At 39.2% G+C, this 19076-nt stretch overlaps 1 protein-coding gene across 1 annotated transcript in view; it reads left to right on the top strand.

The window, feature by feature from the left end:
- Window positions 1-19076, top strand: part of cog2 (component of oligomeric golgi complex 2) — a 62993-nt gene that overhangs the window by 19298 nt on the left and 24619 nt on the right. The window contains exons 9-11 of the mRNA XM_034019117.3: window positions 4183-4309; window positions 4906-5045; window positions 17665-17726. Of these exons, the coding sequence (XP_033875008.1) occupies window positions 4183-4309; window positions 4906-5045; window positions 17665-17726 (329 nt within the window). The remainder of the gene's footprint in view (window positions 1-4182; window positions 4310-4905; window positions 5046-17664; window positions 17727-19076) is intronic.

The following is a 19076-nucleotide window of genomic DNA, read 5'->3' as shown; positions in this document are numbered from 1 at the left end:
TTTCCTGATTTTCAACGAACACGTCTTCATCAGTAATATTTGAAATCTGGTTGTCATTTTTATTAAACTGTCAGTTTGTGTGCTGTGGTGAATTCAGTTAAGATTCCCACATGATCTGAATATAATAAACCTTATAATCGTATAGCTGTACATAATAAGAGTGTAAATTCCAGGATTTTTAATACAATCTATAGGGCTGTAAACAGTTACTACTGATGATGATGATAATAATAATAATAATAATAATAATAATAATAATAATAATAATAATAATAATAACAACAACTAGAGTTGCAAGCAACTTTACGGCTTCCAAGCAGTTATCGTGAAATTTAAGCGCATTGGTTATTATAAATGAAGCGTTATCATCACAACTGTGCTAACTGTGTCAATTTTGGCCCACATATTGGAATTATTGGTTAATAGGCTATTTAAATTGTATTTGGATGCACACAAAATTCGAAATAGTATGCAGTCATATAGACTTTGAAAATAATGCTTATAAGAGGCTAACATTGTTCTAAATTCTAGATCACTCTTTGTTTGAGTTTGTGTGTGTGTGTGTGTGTGTGTGTGTGAGCATGTGGTGCCCTATTCTTCATTTTGCAATATAAAATAAAGTCTACAGCATGTATTGGTTTTTGTATATTTTAATGCCACTATCATTTAATGTGCATTTTTGTAAAGCAATAAAAAGTGATAATAGTGTAACGATTAGCTATCAGGGGTGCTTGGCAAATACACAATTCACCATATTTAATTGTGACCAAACCGCTACTAGGACATAACATGTGCAGGATTTATGAGTAACACCACTCGAATCCTATGCCGTGGAATTATAAACAGGACAGAGGAGAGAAGCAGCTGGAACAGAACCCAGAGAGACAGTACAAATTGAGCAGTTATTGTGCTCTGCAGGTAATAGACCTTTTGGAGAGTTGGCTCAAATACATAACAAATTATTTCATAATAAATAACATCCAAAGTTATATTATAGCACTCAATAGTTAACCATCTGGCCCAACAAACATTATATCCGGCTGAATCAAAAACATCATATTGCACACTTGATAAACTCATTATAGTTTGCACATCAATAGTAGCCCAGTTATATTGCACATCTTAATCATGTATATTACACAAGTTATTTATATTGCACACCTTGGTTAATCATGTATATTGTGATAAGTGGAAAAAAAAAAGAACCTCCATACGTCTTTTAAATACACTGGCTGCTTCGTTGCCACCTATTGAGGATTTGCGATTGTGGTTTTATCAGTTTAGTCTTAATTATAACTATGAATGTAGTTATGAAATAAAAAAATAAAATAACATAGACGCCGTATCAGTACAGTATACCCATTCACTTGAATTCCGTATGTAGATACTACTGAATCAGAGACGATTTATTTGTAAACACAGCCCTATAAATACACCTTAATATAATTAAAATAAAAGGTAGAACGTAACTGACGCCTGTTATATGTTAACATTCTGCCGAAATTATACTCATGGTAGCTTTAATATAACAAATTTGTTCATAAGTTTTACAAACTGCGTATAACTTTTATTTCGAGACTTTGAATTTTCCCATTGACTTGTCAACACATTGTGGCAGTAGGTTTATACTAGGAACACTTTAAAACATACAAATATCCAAACGAATATCATATTAAACATCATTTATATATTGATATGAGTAGTCTGTCAGCCTACCTAAGAGTAGATCCTTTAGCTGCCATAGTGCTTTAAGAAAAAAAAAAAGGCTGCTTTTTATTCTCCTTGAATAACTACACGATCTTTACAGTTACAATGCTATTTCATAGAGCAAGTGATTCTGAACAGTTTTGTGTATACATTTCATTACCAAAAATAACTTGTTTAATTAAAGATACTGCCCCAAAGTGCCCCCGCCCCCGCCGTCTTTTAAATGGGTTACACGCGCCGGTTTGTTGGAACAGATTCAGGATCTGTGACTCTGTTTGACCACAGTTCAGTCGTAAAAATAATTATATAACGATTTTTAAGCAAACTGTATTCATGCGACTTGTAAAGCTCATGTATTATGTATTTTTTTGTTTGTTTCGATTGTCTTCTGGTTTAAAAAGCATAGTGCAGGTTATTTTTTGATTTTTATTTTTTCGCGTGGATGCAGCTGCAACAGTAGTTTACAGTATGTGTCTTTATATACTGTATACTGTGTGTACGTGTGAAAGCAAAAAATTGCCATTTTAAGAAAGATTTTTTTCTCTAGTTTGTTGACTGTACCATGTTAACAGCTGTCCCCAGTGGTGGGAATATGTCATTTCAGGGTAAAATTTTTGCAAACTGGCATGTCACCCATATTGATTGGCTCATGGCGGTCATGTTTGTTGATATAGGAACTTTTCCTGACTAATTTTTTTAGAGGACTGTACAAAGATAACGTATAACCAAGATTCACATCAATCGGCCAAAGGGCTCATGAGGAGTTGTTGTTTAAGCGTTTCACACAAAATTAAACATAGCTGCCACACCATGTGACAGATCCATTTTTCCTTCAGTAGAATCAATCGTGGAAATGAGCGCACTATGTACAAAATCTTTCACAGCTGTACTATTTACCGTTCATGAGAAGAAGACTTTTGAATATTGTCCAAACTTTTCATTAAATCCAAGATGGCTGCCACACCATGTGACCAAAGGCCGCCATATTGACCACGACACAACATCACATAGTCCTCTACATCGGTGTCAAATTTTGTGCATTTTGGTGCAGCCGATAAGAAGTTATAGGCAATTTTATAGCCAGTTGCGTATGTGGATGATGTCATGCAGCGTGGACGCCATGATTTTAACAGTAGCAACTTCCCTTGAACAAGCGTAACAGATGACCATACTGAGATGTTTTATTCCAATTTTTGTTTCAATCGGATAAGCGGTTTCAGAGAAGAAGATGTTTGAATTTTGATGATTTTATATTTTTATGGTAATTTTATGTCATTAATCAATGTGGTTGCCAAACCACATAACCAATCAGCTTCATATTAACAACAGTTAATCAAGGACTATCCCTCAACATGTATAGCAATTTTCAGAACTCTAGAGTAAGCGGTTTCCGAAGCATAGGCGTTTTAAAAAATTTTGCAAAATCCAATATGGCTGCCAAACCATGTGACTTGCGCAAGATTGTTGAATATCACCGACTATACCCCATAGGCATCTAACAGTGTACCGAATTTCGTGAGTTTATGAGCATGTTTTGGCAGAAGAAAAAAATAAATAATAATAATAATAATAATAATAATAATAATAATAATCCTAACAAAAACAATAGGCTTCCCCAGCCTACGGTTTGGAAGCCTAATAAGTCTGCAGTGACAGTGCAAGGCTCTTGCCAGTCGAATGTGGTTATATTTTGGTTTTTGTTTTTGTTGTTATTGAGGATCCAATATGGTGGTAGTCCATGCTGTAATCCACCAGGACTTTCTGGATCTTCGTTATTTAAGCCTTGCATCAAGCTGATGTTAAGCCCCTTATTTGTCTTTTTGAACAAATCAAAGATTTGATCAAAGCAGCTTGCCGGGGCTACTTCCAGCAGATAATAAAGGATTGCTTGTTACAGCCTTTAGTCATTGTAGAAAGTTGCGCAAGGTTACTTTACAAATGGGATCTTCACTGCTGAAGTCTCCAAAACCTAAGGAACGGCTTCCGGACATGTTTCCATTGTTTAATTATATTTTTAGCGTGAGAAGGCGATTTACCCACCCTTTAAAGTACAATGTTTAGACAAGCACTTCCTATAGCGTGAGGTATGTGCGTGCTGCGCTACAAGTCATGATGATGGAGAGAGAGTTTGGACTTTCTAAGCTGCGTGGAAACCCAGATAGTGTTAAAAATAAATTTAAAAAATAAATAAATAAAAGGTTTGTTGTATTGAAAGGCTGAAATCAGATGTCATTTGACTAACAATACTGCTCAAGGCAAAATAGTCTAGCATTTAAACTATTTCTTAACTTTTTATTATCCATCTTTGCTACCGCCGAGATACAAAAGTTTACCATTTGGTATATTTGGCAATATTTTAGTACTATTAAAAAAAATGTATTTTGTTTTTCATGTTGATATTTTAATTTATCTTTTGACATTGTAAACCTCTTTGCACCACAAACTGATTATTGGATTATGTTTGTTTTTTTACAGTGACAAAGCAGATATTGTCCCTGGGTATGATTTTCTGGTGAATTCTGTCTGGCCAGAGATAGTGAAAGGTCTAGAGGAGAAAATCCCATCCCTTTTTAATCCCGGGAATCCTGATACATTTCATGAGGTAATAATAGGTTTCAGAACACCGACATTTTTTTTTCCGTAAAATTAGATTTGTTTCTTGTGGACTTAGACTTGGATTTTATATTGTGTTGAATTAAACCCTTATTCTATTATTTTTGATAACCACAGTAATTTTAGACACATTTATTACAATATGTTAACCCACATTCCAAAGAGCAGATTAGTCAATTTCAGTAGTCCTAACATTTTTAAAAGGTGTTATTTCCAGCATTTGTTGAAGAATGTTTTGACATCACGCTAAATGTTTGTATTGAACATGTTTTTTTGAATTATATTAAGTGTAGGGTGCCAATACTTTCTTCTGCGACTCTATTAACATACTCCACTGGAATTCATATCAAAATAAAATGAATTCAATTCAGTCATACAGTAGTATTTAAAAAATCTACAATCTGCACTGATTTATGTTCATGTAAATGAATACGTTTTTTCACTGTTGTCATCATATGTTTTAGGTTGGTTAGTTTGAACTAAAGTAAATACATTTTATTATTTGGATAGTATTGACTAATAATATAAATAGTTATATATGCAGGACTTTATATAAACATTTTTTTATAATAAACTCTTTTCCAGAAATACACAATAAGCATGGAGTTTGTGAGAAAATATGAACGGCAGTGTGGATCCCAGGCCAGCGTGAAGAGACTTCGAGCTCACCCTTCCTATCTGAGCTTTCACAATAAATGGAATTTGCCTGTTTATTTCCAAATCAGGTGAGATTTTTGTTCTTTTAAATACTCTTTAAATATACTTCTGTGTGTGTGTGTGTGTGTGTGTGTGTGTATATATATAAATAAAAAATATGTTGAATTGAATGCATATGAAACCATAGCACTGTAGACTGGGTCAGTATGTATCCAGGGATGGAAGTAAGACTCCCATTGCATAGCAGTTTGATCCATTCCTAGTTGTACTGTGAGTCTAATAAGACACACCTGAGCTTGTTACCTATACACTGGGGCTGATCAAGCTCGTAGTAAAACCTGGAGTGGGTGAAACTTCTATGCAATAGGAGTCTTATTTCCATTCCTGCTGCATCGCACACATACTGTATGGCAGGATGAGGCTTTCTAAAGAGGAATGACAAAAGGCTTTCTCTTAAGTAGAGTGGAAATTACTTCTTGCTTTATTTCCAATGTATTCATTATGTTGAAGTTTTATTGTATTATTTTCTAAGATGTTGTGGGTTTTTTTGTTGGACACCTTTATTTTGTAATGAATACCTTATGGAACTTACATATTTCCAGTGCAGCGAGACATTTCCAGAAACCGATCAACAACATCGCACCTATGAAATTCAGAATAGTACAGTACTCTATTTTTTCCAATCCAATTTCAATTCTGACACCTCGCGGTCTTCCCCACAAGGTGGCAACAATGACCTATCACTGCAGTCTATACTGCACTCTTTTTATACTTGTATACACTTGCTCTCTTAGCTGCACAGCGGATGGACTATTATTTCAACACATCTGTACTAGAGAGTGACACGGGAATGAAACTTGTCCCATCAAAAAATATCCTGTCCAACCCCATCCCATCCCATCCCGTGAAAAAAAAATGTTGCTACCATCCTGTCCCACCAGAATTTTTCCCATCCCTTACTGTTCCGTACATCATTTTTTTTCATTTCCGTCCCATCCCGTCTTGTCAAAAAATGTCCCGTCCCATCCAGTCCCGTGATATTTAAGAAGAGTGGTTTATTTTAACCTCTCGCTGTATGCAGGGCCAGATTAAGTTTTATTGGGGGCCCGTCTTTGCATATTCATTTTCTTTCCCTTTATTGTTTTACTACCACCCCGCTCAATTAACATTAATTAGCTGATCCATATTTGACCTGTGTTTTAATTAGCACCAGTTTTGAAAATAAGCATTGGCCACAGCATTAGTTACTGGCAGTTTCAAATACAAAATAGGAAATGCAAACTTCAGACTCTTGTTGTAAAAGCAAGTTATCTGGAAATGTGTTGTCCTTATCTCTTATGAATATGTACGTGTATAATAGGTTTGTTATATATATATATATATATATATATATATATATATATATATATATATATATATATATATATATATATATATATATATATATATGCAGTCAAAAAATGTTTAGCAAATAATACAAGGGTAGTACACAGCGCTTTCTTATGGAGTGTTGTTTTTTTATTATTTGTGTAATGCTACAGTTTGTTTTTCTTGAGGACCAAATGAGGCTGAGTGTTTTAAGACAACCTAAAAACTTCATGAAAACCCGGTGTAAGAAAGCTGTACTATATCATTAAGTCGCGCAAGGCCAAATTGGAACTCAAGAACAAACATTTAAATATAGCCTTGCATAGTTTAATATGAATTAGTTTATTAGCATTTGGAACGAGAATTTCTCAGTCTAAAAGAAACTACATGGAAACACATACAACCTGAAACTACTACCAAAATAGTCAGAAAAAGGTGGAGATTGCCCCACTGTAATCCATATAAACCTAGCTCATTTCCTCCAGTTGATTTTTTTTTTCACCAATGTATTTTCCAAAGTACTGGTACCTTCACATACATTTGTTAGTATTGTATTAAAATAGCATGTCAGCATTGGTGTTTTGTTTAACATATCTTCCTTGCGATGACTGTACTTGCTGCGTCACGTTTGCACCGTGGCACAACTGATAAAAGTGGCACGTGACTTGATCACCAGGTCGTCATATGATCAAGCAGTCGCTGCGCCTCCAACACATTACGGCTTGGTAAAACAGACCAATCCATTTTTTAGATATTGTATTATGTATTATATATATTTTTAGGGGCCCCTCAAAATCTGAGGCCCTGGGCTGCAGCCCCTAAAGCCCCTGCGTTAATCCAGGCCTGGCTGTATGATATGCCTTTCAGACAGGGTCTTTTTCTAGTTACCCTTTTTTCTTGTGTTTTTCATTCTCATCCTGTTCCTAGTTGAATTTTTTAAATTTCATTCACTACTGCCATATTACCAATTACAAGAACAACAAGAACCACACAAACCTACTTCAACTATTATATTATGCATAACGTGTTGATAACAGGAAAAAAAAACTTGGGGGCCACAGTCTTTTGAGTTTCACACCAACTTGATGTTTATTTAATCCAATTATTTGCAAAATTAGTTTAGGTCTTTTACAGTTATTTTAATGGTCTTGAAGCAAGCAAGCAAGGTTGAATTGAATGGGTGGGCTAGTGACATCACTAAATGGGGTGCGTCGACTAAAATGAGTGTCATTGATACGAGATTATAGTGTCTGTCTTGGTAAATATATGGATACCCAGAAGTCTGAGTGCGAATTTGATTGGTTCAGTTTTACAACATCTCATATTGATTTGGTTTAATATTACAATATTTAAAGTTCTTGTAGCTTGTCTGACAAACTCAAGTTCAAACTCACTGTACTGCTCTTCCCGCAGCCTTCAGTTCCTCTCCCATCCGTTCCCGTGAGATTTAAATATAATGTTCTTTATGATGCCAGTGTCAGTGGTTATAATGACAATAAAAAGAAAGACACCATATGGTAAGAAATAACATAACAATTGAAAATTGATGGTGTGTGTTTCTCTTTATTTCACCTTAATTTTAGTCAAAATGATGGGGAGCGCCACACAATGGTTTTGTATTTCTTTAAAATTATGCTTCTTTTTTTAACCCTGTAATGCCCATTTCTGTATCACATACGATACAATGCTCAGCCACCCCTCTTTATTATTATTATTTTAAATAAATCCATCATTTTTCGTATGCAGTACATTATATGTTGCCGGACAGAAACAAAACAAAACAAAAAAAAACAAACAAACAAAAAGAAACGTGTTTTGTACATAAAACTGAATCTAGTTACATAATAGGGCAGCAGTGTGGAGTAGTGGTTAGGGCTCTGGACTCTTGACTGAAGGGTCGTGGGTTCAATCCCAGGTGGGGGACACTGCTGCTGTACCTTTGAGCAAGGTACTTTACCTAGATTGCTCCAGTAAAAACCCAACTGTATAAATGGGTAATTGTATGTGAAAATAATGTGTAAAAAATAATCTAATTGTATGTAAAAATAATGTGATATCTTGTAACAATTGTAAGTCGTCCTGGATAAGGGTGTCTGCTAAGAAATAAATAATAATAATAATAATAATAATAATAATAATAATAATAATAATAATGATGATGATGATAATAATAATAATAATAATAATAATAATAATAATAATAATAATACCATACCGTGTGCTCCATACAAGTGTACCGCACCGTGTGTACAGTTATATTACAAAATTACTGTACAGTACTGTACTAGTGCTTAGGCACCGTGCAGGTACTTAAGAGTAACCAAGGTTAAACAGTACCATCCCTGGTCCAGTGCCAGCAGACCCAGTTTACTGTACAGCGGCGTTGCTGCTTGTGTTGTCTGAGACAGCAGGTACTGTATACTGCACCAGCCCTGTTACAGTAAGTACTGCAGCTCCCGCCCTGTTACATAGCAGCACGCGAAGGAGTTTTGTGCGCTTTCTCCAAGTGTACATTGGAGAAAATGTTCTCCTGCAGCTCAACAAAGCACTCTCCGTCCCTCACCTGTACAGTGCTCTTCTCCATCACCCTCTCTAAGAAGAGGTGGCTGCATCCTCAACTCTGTGCCAAGGGAGAGCCACACCCAGGAATAGAGAAGCTGGGTAGCAGTTTCCCACAGGCACACGTGGGGACAAGTTTGCTCCGTTCCATCTGGTTCCGGCCTACTACCGACCGGTGTTTTCATCCCAGTTTGGTACCAAGCAGGTCTTGTTGACAGTCCTGTTGCTGTCTTTAGCAGCTAAGGTTTGTCTGTTTGCCAATATTGCAAAAACTTAAGGATATTTTCACAAAACAACCTAAAAACTTGGTAGATCATCACAGCCAAGGTTGAGAACCAAGCCCTTCGTTAGGGGTAGGCGACATAGGCAGCTGGCCAGGGCACCAAATAATAGGGGGCACAAAAATTGTGTGAATAATATTGTCCTGCGATAGTGATATATAGCTAGTCTAATCAATCAATAAACACTCTCATTGGCATTTTGTGTTACTACAGTTTGAATACAATGTTTGGATAAAATAATTCAAGAGTCCCGCCCACCAGAAATTGTATTTGGCCTACCAACAGTTAACTGATTGATTATTCTGACATGAATGTGAAAGGCTGGTGTCGGGATTGTATGCTTATTTAGGTAGCGTAGTACAGTGGTACTAGTAGAATTAAATTCAATGTGTGAAGTGTCAGGTGTGTGTATTGCCTTGCGAGTGAGGTGGGAAACAGAGCATTTACAATTTGTGATTTTATCAAAAAAGACAGATTGAGAAAAACATGCACGATGGGAGCGTGATTTTTTTAAAAAAGAAATAGGAGGTAAGCCCCAATGTCATATTTCTCAAGTTGTGGCAGTACCAATGGAATATAGCCTAACTTGAGCTGCAACTTTCACAGTGAGGTACCAAAATGAGAAGGAAAAAAACCAAGAAAGACGATTTTATATTTTATTATCATTATTATTATTATTATTTATTTCTTAGCAGACGCCCTTATCCAGGGCGACTTACAATCGTAGGCAAAAACATTTCAAGCGTTACAATACAAGTAATACAATAAGAGCAAGAAATACAATAACTTTTGTTCAAGTAAAGTACAAGTTTGACAAACCACAATTCAATAATACAGCAGGTAATAGTGATAGTTACATCAGGATATGATTAAATAGTGATAGTTACATCAGGATGTGATTAAATACAAAGTACTACAGGTTAAAAACTTGGCAGATTACAGTATTCTGAAGTACAGGATTAAATGCAGTAAAATAGGGGCTGATAAGAGCAAAATAAAGCACATTTACATGAAGGGTGATAGTGTCCCAGGATACAAACAGAGGAGTTCTACAGGTGCTCTTTGAAGAGGTGAGTCTTAAGGAGGCGCCGGAATGTGGTCAGGGACTGGGCAGTCCTGACATCTGTAGGAAGGTCATTCCACCACTGCGGAGCAAGGGTGGAGAAGGAGCGGGCTTTGGAGGCAGGGGAGCGTAGCGGTGGTAGAGCTAGTCTTCTAGTGCAGGCGGAGCGGAGAGGTCGAGTGGGGGTGTAGGGAGAGATGAGGGTCTGGAGGTAGCTGGGTGCAGACTGGTCAAGGCATCTGTAGGCTAGTACAAGAGTCTTGAACTGGATGCGAGCGGTGATCGGGAGCCAGTGGAGCGAGCGGAGTAGTGGAGTAGCATGGGCGAAGCGAGGCAGAGAGAACACCAGGCGGGCAGCAGAGTTCTGGATGAGCTGGAGCGGACGGGTGGCGGACGCAGGGAGGCCAGCCAGGAGGGAGTCATTCAATTATTACACCCCTACCCTTGTGCACACTGCAACTAGAGAGATGCCTGCATTAGGAAGTGTTTGGATCCAAACAATAACACGATTTGTGTGGTTAAGTCGCACCAATTCCATACGCAACACTTGTGTCAATATTTATGAATGCGCTATGACGCCGGTCTGTAAAGGAAAAAAAAGCTGGGATATCGCGTGTTCTAAACTGAAGCGCGAGAGCGACAATAACAATCTGATCAAACACAAATGCCTGGACCCAGAGGTGCTGTATTCACACCAGCAGAATACGGTAACCCCAGATTCATGTAGCAGCTGTGATGGTGACCAAACGTGTGGGAGTACTGTTTTATAAAAATGTTGCTTAAAATGAAACGCTGCACTCAAGAAATTTAGAACAATAACAAAAAATAAAAATACACTTAAAGTTTGTGTTGCACATGTGCCATTAACAAAATGCCCCGAAAATAAAAACGCAGCAAAAAGTCAGTAATAAAAACAATTAAAAACATGGTGAAAAGGTTACCGTATCAAGCAAACAGTGGGATAAACCTTTGTGTAAATAATGTTTGTATTGTATTTAGTGATTTAGCTCATTCATCATTTGTGCTTGTATAGAAGATTTTATTAATATGTGCACATTATTTTACTCCCTTAAATAATGAGTACTGTCAAATCCAGCAGAAATCTGACTGTTCATTTATCTGACAATTCTTTGTATTGGCTGTTCCAGTGTGGGCATGTGAAGGTCACTGATTTACGCAATGTACATCCACAGTGTTTGCAGAACCCATTCCTGTTATTCTTTTGTAAATAGGGAGAATTTCTCTGCCACATGTTTGTGTTTCATCATTTAAAGTGAATTTCATGTGATCAGTAGAGAAACCGGTAAATGTTCTTTGTCATTTATTTACCATTGGTTAATAAATGTTCATCTTGTATATCAGAAAAAAGCACAGCTTTTTTTTAGTGTATGAAAGAAAATGCATTTATTATCCTGAACATATGTCACAGGCATATTGTGAAATCAGGCATTTTGAGAAATGACTGCCGTTATAGGCATTCTATTACACTGTTTGACTGATTAAAGGTTTTCAGTCATTTTGTGAAATGACTGTTTCACTCGGTTATTACATGAAATGCCTGAAAGTTTCATTGCATTTCATGAAATGATTGGCCTTAAGGGCATTCTGTTACACTATTTGACTGTGTAGCAGGGCGGTAGAGAGCCCTGTACATATTTATTTATTTATTTATTTATTTTTACATTGGGGTCTCGCCCTCCGCCCTTGTGCAGTGTATTTTGTATTTGTTTTGTTTGATTTTATTTATGTATTTATATGACGACGAAGCGCCGTATGTTTTGTTATTATTTATGTATTTAGGATGGCGTCGCCGATTTGTTTGTTTTGTTTAGCGTGGATGGGTAGCCCCATCCACAGCACTTTAATTAATAATGCAAATTGTGGCCAAGGGGTAATAGGGTAATTACTAGCCCGTTAAATAAGCCTGCAGCTCTCTGCACTCGTGGTGGGTGTTAGAGAGGAGAGAGCGAGCAGTGAGACAGAAAAACTAAACTAAAATTAAACTCCAGGAACAGTGAAGGCAATTGCTTAGCCTGATCTGGGTTTTATTTAGCATTTTGTGTTTGTGATTATTTTTGTTTACAGTTTAATTTTCGCTCTGTGAGCAAGTGTTTTTGTTTAAATATTTATTTTATTTTTGTTATTTAAAAATAAAAAGACGCGCCGCGTCATTTACTTTAACTGCAGTACTTGCCTGGTGTGTGTTTACCTTCCTGCTTCTGCCTGACGTCACCGCCCAGTCACCCTGCCACACATGGTGTCCAGCGTGGGATCACCAGCGCCTCCTGCACTCGGGCAGAAGTAGGGTACTGCAGTTTTTGTTTTTCATTTTTTCGATTATTACTTGTGGAGTGAGGAGGAAGAAGGGGAGGAAGGAGAATGGGAGGAAAGAGGGTGGGAAGGAGGAAGAGCTGCAGACAGCAGCAGCAGCAGCAGCTGCAACAACAGCATACGGCAGGCACAGGAGGAGATCAGCTGGGAAGCCCTCCTCCACAGCATAAGCCAGACATACTGTTGCTGTATCTGTGTGGAGCGGGGGCATTTTCCAGTTAATTGGCCCCCCCCGAAGAGCGGAATTACACCTATAGGAGAGGAGACAAGAGGGAGGAGACTGAGCGTCCTCAGCCCAAGAGGGAGGAGTTGGTGCGTCCACAGCCCAAGAGGGGGGAGGCCGAACGTCTACAGCCCACGTCTCCACCAGCAGAGGGAGAATTCCTGCTGGTTCCACCTCCACCGCCCTGGAGGACTGTGTGTCGCTCCCACCTCCACCAGCAGAGGGAGAGTTCCTGCTGGTTCCGCCTCCACCGCCCTGGGTGGACTGTGTGTCGCTCCCACCTCCGCCAGCAGAGGGTGAGTTCCTGCTGGGTCCGCCTCCACCTCCGTGGGAGGACTGTGTGTCACTCCCACCTCCGCCAGCAGAGGGAGAGTTCCTGCTGGTTCCACCTCCATCACCATGGGAGGACTGTGTGTCGCTCCCACCTCCGCCAGCAGAGGGAGAGTTCCTGCTGGTTCCACCTCCACCACCATGGGAGGACTGTGTGTCACTCCCACCTCCGCCAGCAGAGGGTGAGTTCCTGCTGGTTCCGCCTCCATCACCGCCATCAGCAGAGGGAGCATGCCTGCTGGTTTCATGGGTGCAGCCAGAAGGGGAGGAGCCCCTGCCGCCTTCGCAGCCAGAAGGGGAGGAGCCCCTGCTGCCTTCGCAGCCAGAAGGGGAGGAGCCCCTGCCGCCTTCGCAGCCAGAAGGGGAGGAGCCCCTGCCGCCTTCGCAGCCAGAAGGGGAGGAGCCCCTGCCGCCTTTGCAGCCAGAAGGGGAGGAGCCCCTGCCGCCTTCGCAGCCAGAAGGGGAGGAGCAGGAGCTGCCTCTGCCTCCACCATCACCACTTGAGGGAGAGGAGCAGGAGCTGCCTCTGCCTCCACCACCACCACTTGAGGGAGAGGAGCAGGAGCTGCCTCTGCCTCCACCACCACCACCTGAGGGAAAGGAGCAGGAGGCTGGCGGTCTGTAGCCGCCCTTGCATAGGCTGCTGAGCAGAGCAAGGGGGAAAACCGCCGGGTCGCAGCGGCTGAGAAGAGGGCCAACCCCAGCACCACCGCTGGTCCTGGCTCCCCTCCTGCAATCGCCTCCCGAAGGTTCGCTGCTGCCGTCGCCTCCTGAGGGACCTCTGCCGTCCTGTCGTGCATCGCCCGGGGATGCCAGTTCACCACCGCCCAGGGATGCCAGTTCGCCACCGCCCGGGGATGCCTGTTGCTCCGCACAGGGTACAGGGTATGAGGGAGAAGTGGAGCTCCCGCTGCTGCCTCCATGGCCAGGGGCTCCCCTCCCGAGGGTCCGCTGCTGCTGCCGTCGCCTCCCGAGGGTCCACTGCTGCTGCCGTCGCCTCCCGAGGGTCTGCTGCGGCTGCCGTCGCCGGGGGCTCTGCTTTGTCTGGGGTCGCTACACTGTGGCCGGAGCCCCATGAAGGGGAGCTGCCGGCCATGAAGAAAGGGGGGGAGGTCAGGAGACCAGCTCCCCCTGCCGCATTTTCGCGGCAGGAAACACTGTGGCCAGAGCCCCACGGAGGGGAGCTGGCGGCCATGAAGAAGGGGGAGGAAGGTCAGGAGACCAGCTCCCCCAGCTGCACTTTCGCGGCAGGATAGTGTGTGGCGGGAGCCCCGGAAGAGGGAGCTGCTAGCCATGAAGAATTGGGGGGTGCCGGACCTCCCACCATGGCCACCCCTATGGACACTGTGTTTCCCCCTCTTCCGGGACTTTGAGACTGAGGGGGGAGATGGCCGTTGGGGCCATGTGTGCGTTGCACAAGGGGGGGAATATGTAGCAGGGCGGTAGAGAGCCCTGTACGTACTTACTTATTTATTTATTTTTACATCAGGGTCTCCCCCTCCGCCCCTGTGCAGTGTATTTTGTTTGATTTTATTTATGTATTTATATGACGACGAAGTATTTTGTGTTCGTGATTATTTTTGTTTACTGTTTTATTTTCGCTCTGTGAGCAAGTATTTTTGTTTAAATATTTATTTTATTTTTGTTATTTAAAAATAAAAAGACGCGCCGCGTCATTTACTTTAACTGCAGTATTTGCCTGGTGTGTGTTTACCTTCCTGCTTCTGCTTGACGTCACCGCCCAGTCACCCTGCCACAGACTGATTTAAAGGTTAATTAAGAGAGTGAGGAGAATCTGTAATTTTTGTGTTAGCATGGATTACATGAATTTTTTAAATGTCAACTTTTCAGATTGTTTACTGCATTCTTGTGGTTTATAATAAGAGATGATTATAATGAGAGATTATAATTGGGTTCACATAAAGTTTATCATTAGGTTCGCACATGAGTACCAGCAGAAATGGTTTGGAACTCAGCAAAATTAGGGGTCATTATCCAAGTCCCTGTCTTGCTCCACCTCATCCTCCGACAGTTCAAACAATTGGGATGTCAGGGGTCAGCGGTGCAAATCTGGAGCTAGATTCTAGTGCCAGGGTAGCTCATATAGCGCGAGCAACATTAAATTCTGGCGCCAGTAGACATGTTTAATTTATTGTTTGTTTGTTTATTTATTTATTTATTTATTTTTATTCATTAGCAACCATAGATGATGATAGTTTCTCACTGGGTCTGGACTACTCAAATGACCCACCCACACTCTTCCACATACACAGGAGAGAAGGTTTGTGTCGTGTGAGAAGTTGTAGGTAACACACGTTAATTTTACAAAATCAAGTAATTTAATCACTTAAGCACTCTCAAACTGTTGTTTTCTCATTTTGTAACATAAACATTAATTTGTAACATAAAGAATAAAACATGAGTTAATTAAAGAATGGAGGCTTTGACATATGGCCCTACATATTGTACTGTTTTAGGACACTTAATACTTACAAAATAATTTATTTACACTGTTAAAAACATCTTGTGCGAAATTGTAGCACTTTTTCTATATCAGCAAATTGCTGCTTCCCCCACTGTTTGGTGCCTTTTCAATGCTAACAATTGTACTCGCACTCTAGCATTGTCTCAGAGCAGAGAATGGACTGAACTTGACGTCATTCAAACCTCCAGTGCGCGTCACTTAATCCAACCCATATATCTCGTATAACCTCACTGAAAGTAATTCAAAGAGGTATGTCTTACTGACACCATACTTGCCAACATGTGTCACATACCTGTTGGCAGGTATGTGACACATAGCACTAACCAGTAATGTACTTTTTTTGTCGATTTTGGTAGGTAGTTACGACTTTGAAATACTGCCTTGAAATATTTAAATTACTTTTTTTCAAATGTCTTACGTGTCAGAGTTACTGTGAACCAGGTCTGCAGACAGCGCATAACGGTATTACGTTGATTTAAAAGCATTTTGTATGTGTAATATGAAGTGGACCATGCGGAGAGGTCAGAGTAGGGAGACCAAAACTGAAAGTGGCGGTGCCGCAGACATGGCGCAGCGGCTAAGTCCCAAAATTGACTGTGACGCTTGTCTGAAAAACAGACTGTTATAACATAAAAAAACACTTAAAAATTATATTTTTTTGTGCCGAATGTAATTTAGGTGAACAGTACAATCAAAAGAATGATATTTTGTGAGACTGATATATTTTGAGAAATGATTATACTATTAATATAATGGGTTTAGTTGTATTTTACGATTTGTAGCGACTTTAGAGCTCTGCTAAACATAACACCACACAAACATACTTAAATATTTTAGGACAGACGTGTAGCAGACTACAAAGTTCTATTATATTACTGGGATAATCTTACATCGATTTCAAAACTGCTACAGCACACAGTCCTACTCGTAGGAGCTGAACACGATCACACTCTGTTTGCCCAGCCTACTGATACGTGGAGTAAACTGATGATTTGTGTACCTCCAATAAAGCAGGAAGAAATAGATAACTGGGTGAATAATGATGTGTGAATTCCTAGTATTCATTTTTAATTGATAAGCCCTTTATTGTTACATCTATAGACACACCATATACAGGGTGTCCCACGAATGTTGAGCACATTTATTTTTCTAATAACAAAAAAAGTTCTAAGTGTTATTTTTCATAACTAAAGAATGTTAATCAGAGTTTTACGATGTGTTGAATGTAATATTTGACTTTATATTAAATGTCTTCATGATTCATGGGACACCCTATATAACCACCATATACCACAGACAGTATGTTTACATACAGGCTAATATTTTATTATTCAGAATACTCAGTATTCCAAATAAGTACTAATACGTATAGCATATTTGTAATAAGATCAGCAGTATTCTGAATAGGAGTATTCCAAAAAAGACGTGGGATTATTAAACTACAGGGTTACACACACTATATAATTTACAAAGTATAATTGTATAATTTACTGTGTATATTATGTATTTTGATTTATTTATAAAACCTTATCCATTTATAAATAATTGGTTAAACTACACAGCATCCTGCACCAAGAACAAGGTTAAGTTTATCATATTGTTATGTCAAGATACATCGGTAAACTGGATGATTCTTGTTATTTACCTTAAAATTAGGACCGATGTCTCGTCTTGTTTTCTACACCCACTCTTCTCATCTTTGTTTCTTTGGGAAACAACAATGCAACGCCATATTTCTCTCAGATTCCAACTCCTCTGCAGTTTGACTCTGGCGGCCGGAAGCTGACAGCTGCACACCAAGCCTTGTTTTGAGTCTGCCATGAATACAGTCTGTTGAGAGCCTTGAACAGAAACATGGTGGTGTCCAGTAGAAGTGAATAGTTTAACTGTCACATTATTCTAACATATCAACAATGAATATCTTTTTCTCATATGCATTTTACTTTGTTCAATATGATATTCCATTCTCCTTAGATTATGCCCTCAGGGATGCTTTGTTTTTGTTCACTCCATTTCTGTTGAGCATATTGTTTGTTATTTTAAACAGGTTTAAGGAGACTGCTGGAAGCTTGGAAACGGCAATGTCAGAAGGTTTACACAAAGCACCTGGTAAGGTTATTTAATCAAATAAAATATAACAGAGTGGTGAGCTTTAGCTTTATGAACAAAATTGGTTTTAGTTTTCCCTGTTTTGCCTTATGTTTACATTATTTATCTGAATTGCACATAGTTTGAAACTCATACACATAGTCCATGAAAAACTTATAGGTGTTACTGAAGTTTTACCATATTTATATTAAGATATACAATGTAAGGCTGTGCTAATATCATGATCAAATCAGAAATGATATCTGTTTGTAATAATGTGAGTGAATACAGAGCTGTGGCAAGTATTCATACAGCTCAGGGTCTTAACATTAAAAAAGTGCATGTGTAGCATATTCCAGTTTCGAAGAAGGAAGCAATGATGTAGGGCTGCCAGTTAAGCCTCCAAATAGCAATTGATTTAATTGGGCACAAAAAATGTAATCGTTAGAAAAAATATCGATACAAAAATTGTTACTCAGGTTTAACTCTTCATTTTGAAACTCCAAAGAAGCAAAAACTACAGTTTTGGCCAAAAGTTTTGCATCGCCTAGAAGATTGAGACATAATATTAATACAAAAAAAAAAGTAATTACATAATTGATATTTTATTTAACATTATATAATCAAATAAATTACAAAATGATATTGAAAAAGCCTATCAGAAGCCATAATACAGTATTTCATGTTAGATTTTGAAATGTCACATCTTTCAATTTTTGGCACTTTTTCGTTAAGTATATGGAAAAATACAAAGTGGTATGTAATTCAATATGAACATTATTCAGCAGGTTTCATTTATACTTTATGAAGCAAAATTTGTTAATTCTATAGGGTGATGCAAAACATTTGGCCATAGCTGTAGGCCTTGTAGGTCCAGCCATCAAGAGTTAACGCAATGTCCTTATATTCAAGCAGGTTTTTTTACATTTTCACAAGTAGTGTCATACAGTTTAACTATATTTTTTGCAATTGTTGTGCGGCTCAGATTTGGTTCGTCAGCTGCATTCCATTGCAAAATTCCTGGAAACCATTGCCCTCAATGATGTTAATCGGCAGTGTATCTTTGCAGATAAATGTAGTAAGAGCTTTATTAATTGCCTCACTTCATTTGGCAGGCAGTTTAGTAGTGCAAGTTTGCTGAAAAACACTTTGCTGTTTAAGAAGGGCCACCAGTTTCTGATAAATCTGTACTGCACATTTCGTTGTACTCCACCCGATGGTGGTTTTCCGGATGTGCCTTCATGTTTGTGGTATTTGAATGGTAGAGGTATTTGCATTTGCATTGACACGCCACACCAGCGCACAGATTTATTTACATTTACTCAATGCAGCGGTAGATGGCTGCTGCCAGGGTACCAACAACGGTATGCC

This window comes from Acipenser ruthenus, chromosome 6 (assembly GCF_902713425.1).
Source record: "Acipenser ruthenus chromosome 6, fAciRut3.2 maternal haplotype, whole genome shotgun sequence".
Classification (NCBI taxonomy): domain Eukaryota; kingdom Metazoa; phylum Chordata; class Actinopteri; order Acipenseriformes; family Acipenseridae; genus Acipenser; species Acipenser ruthenus.
The sequence above is the reverse complement of the archived record's forward strand: the minus strand, read 5'-3'. Positions and strand labels throughout refer to the sequence as shown.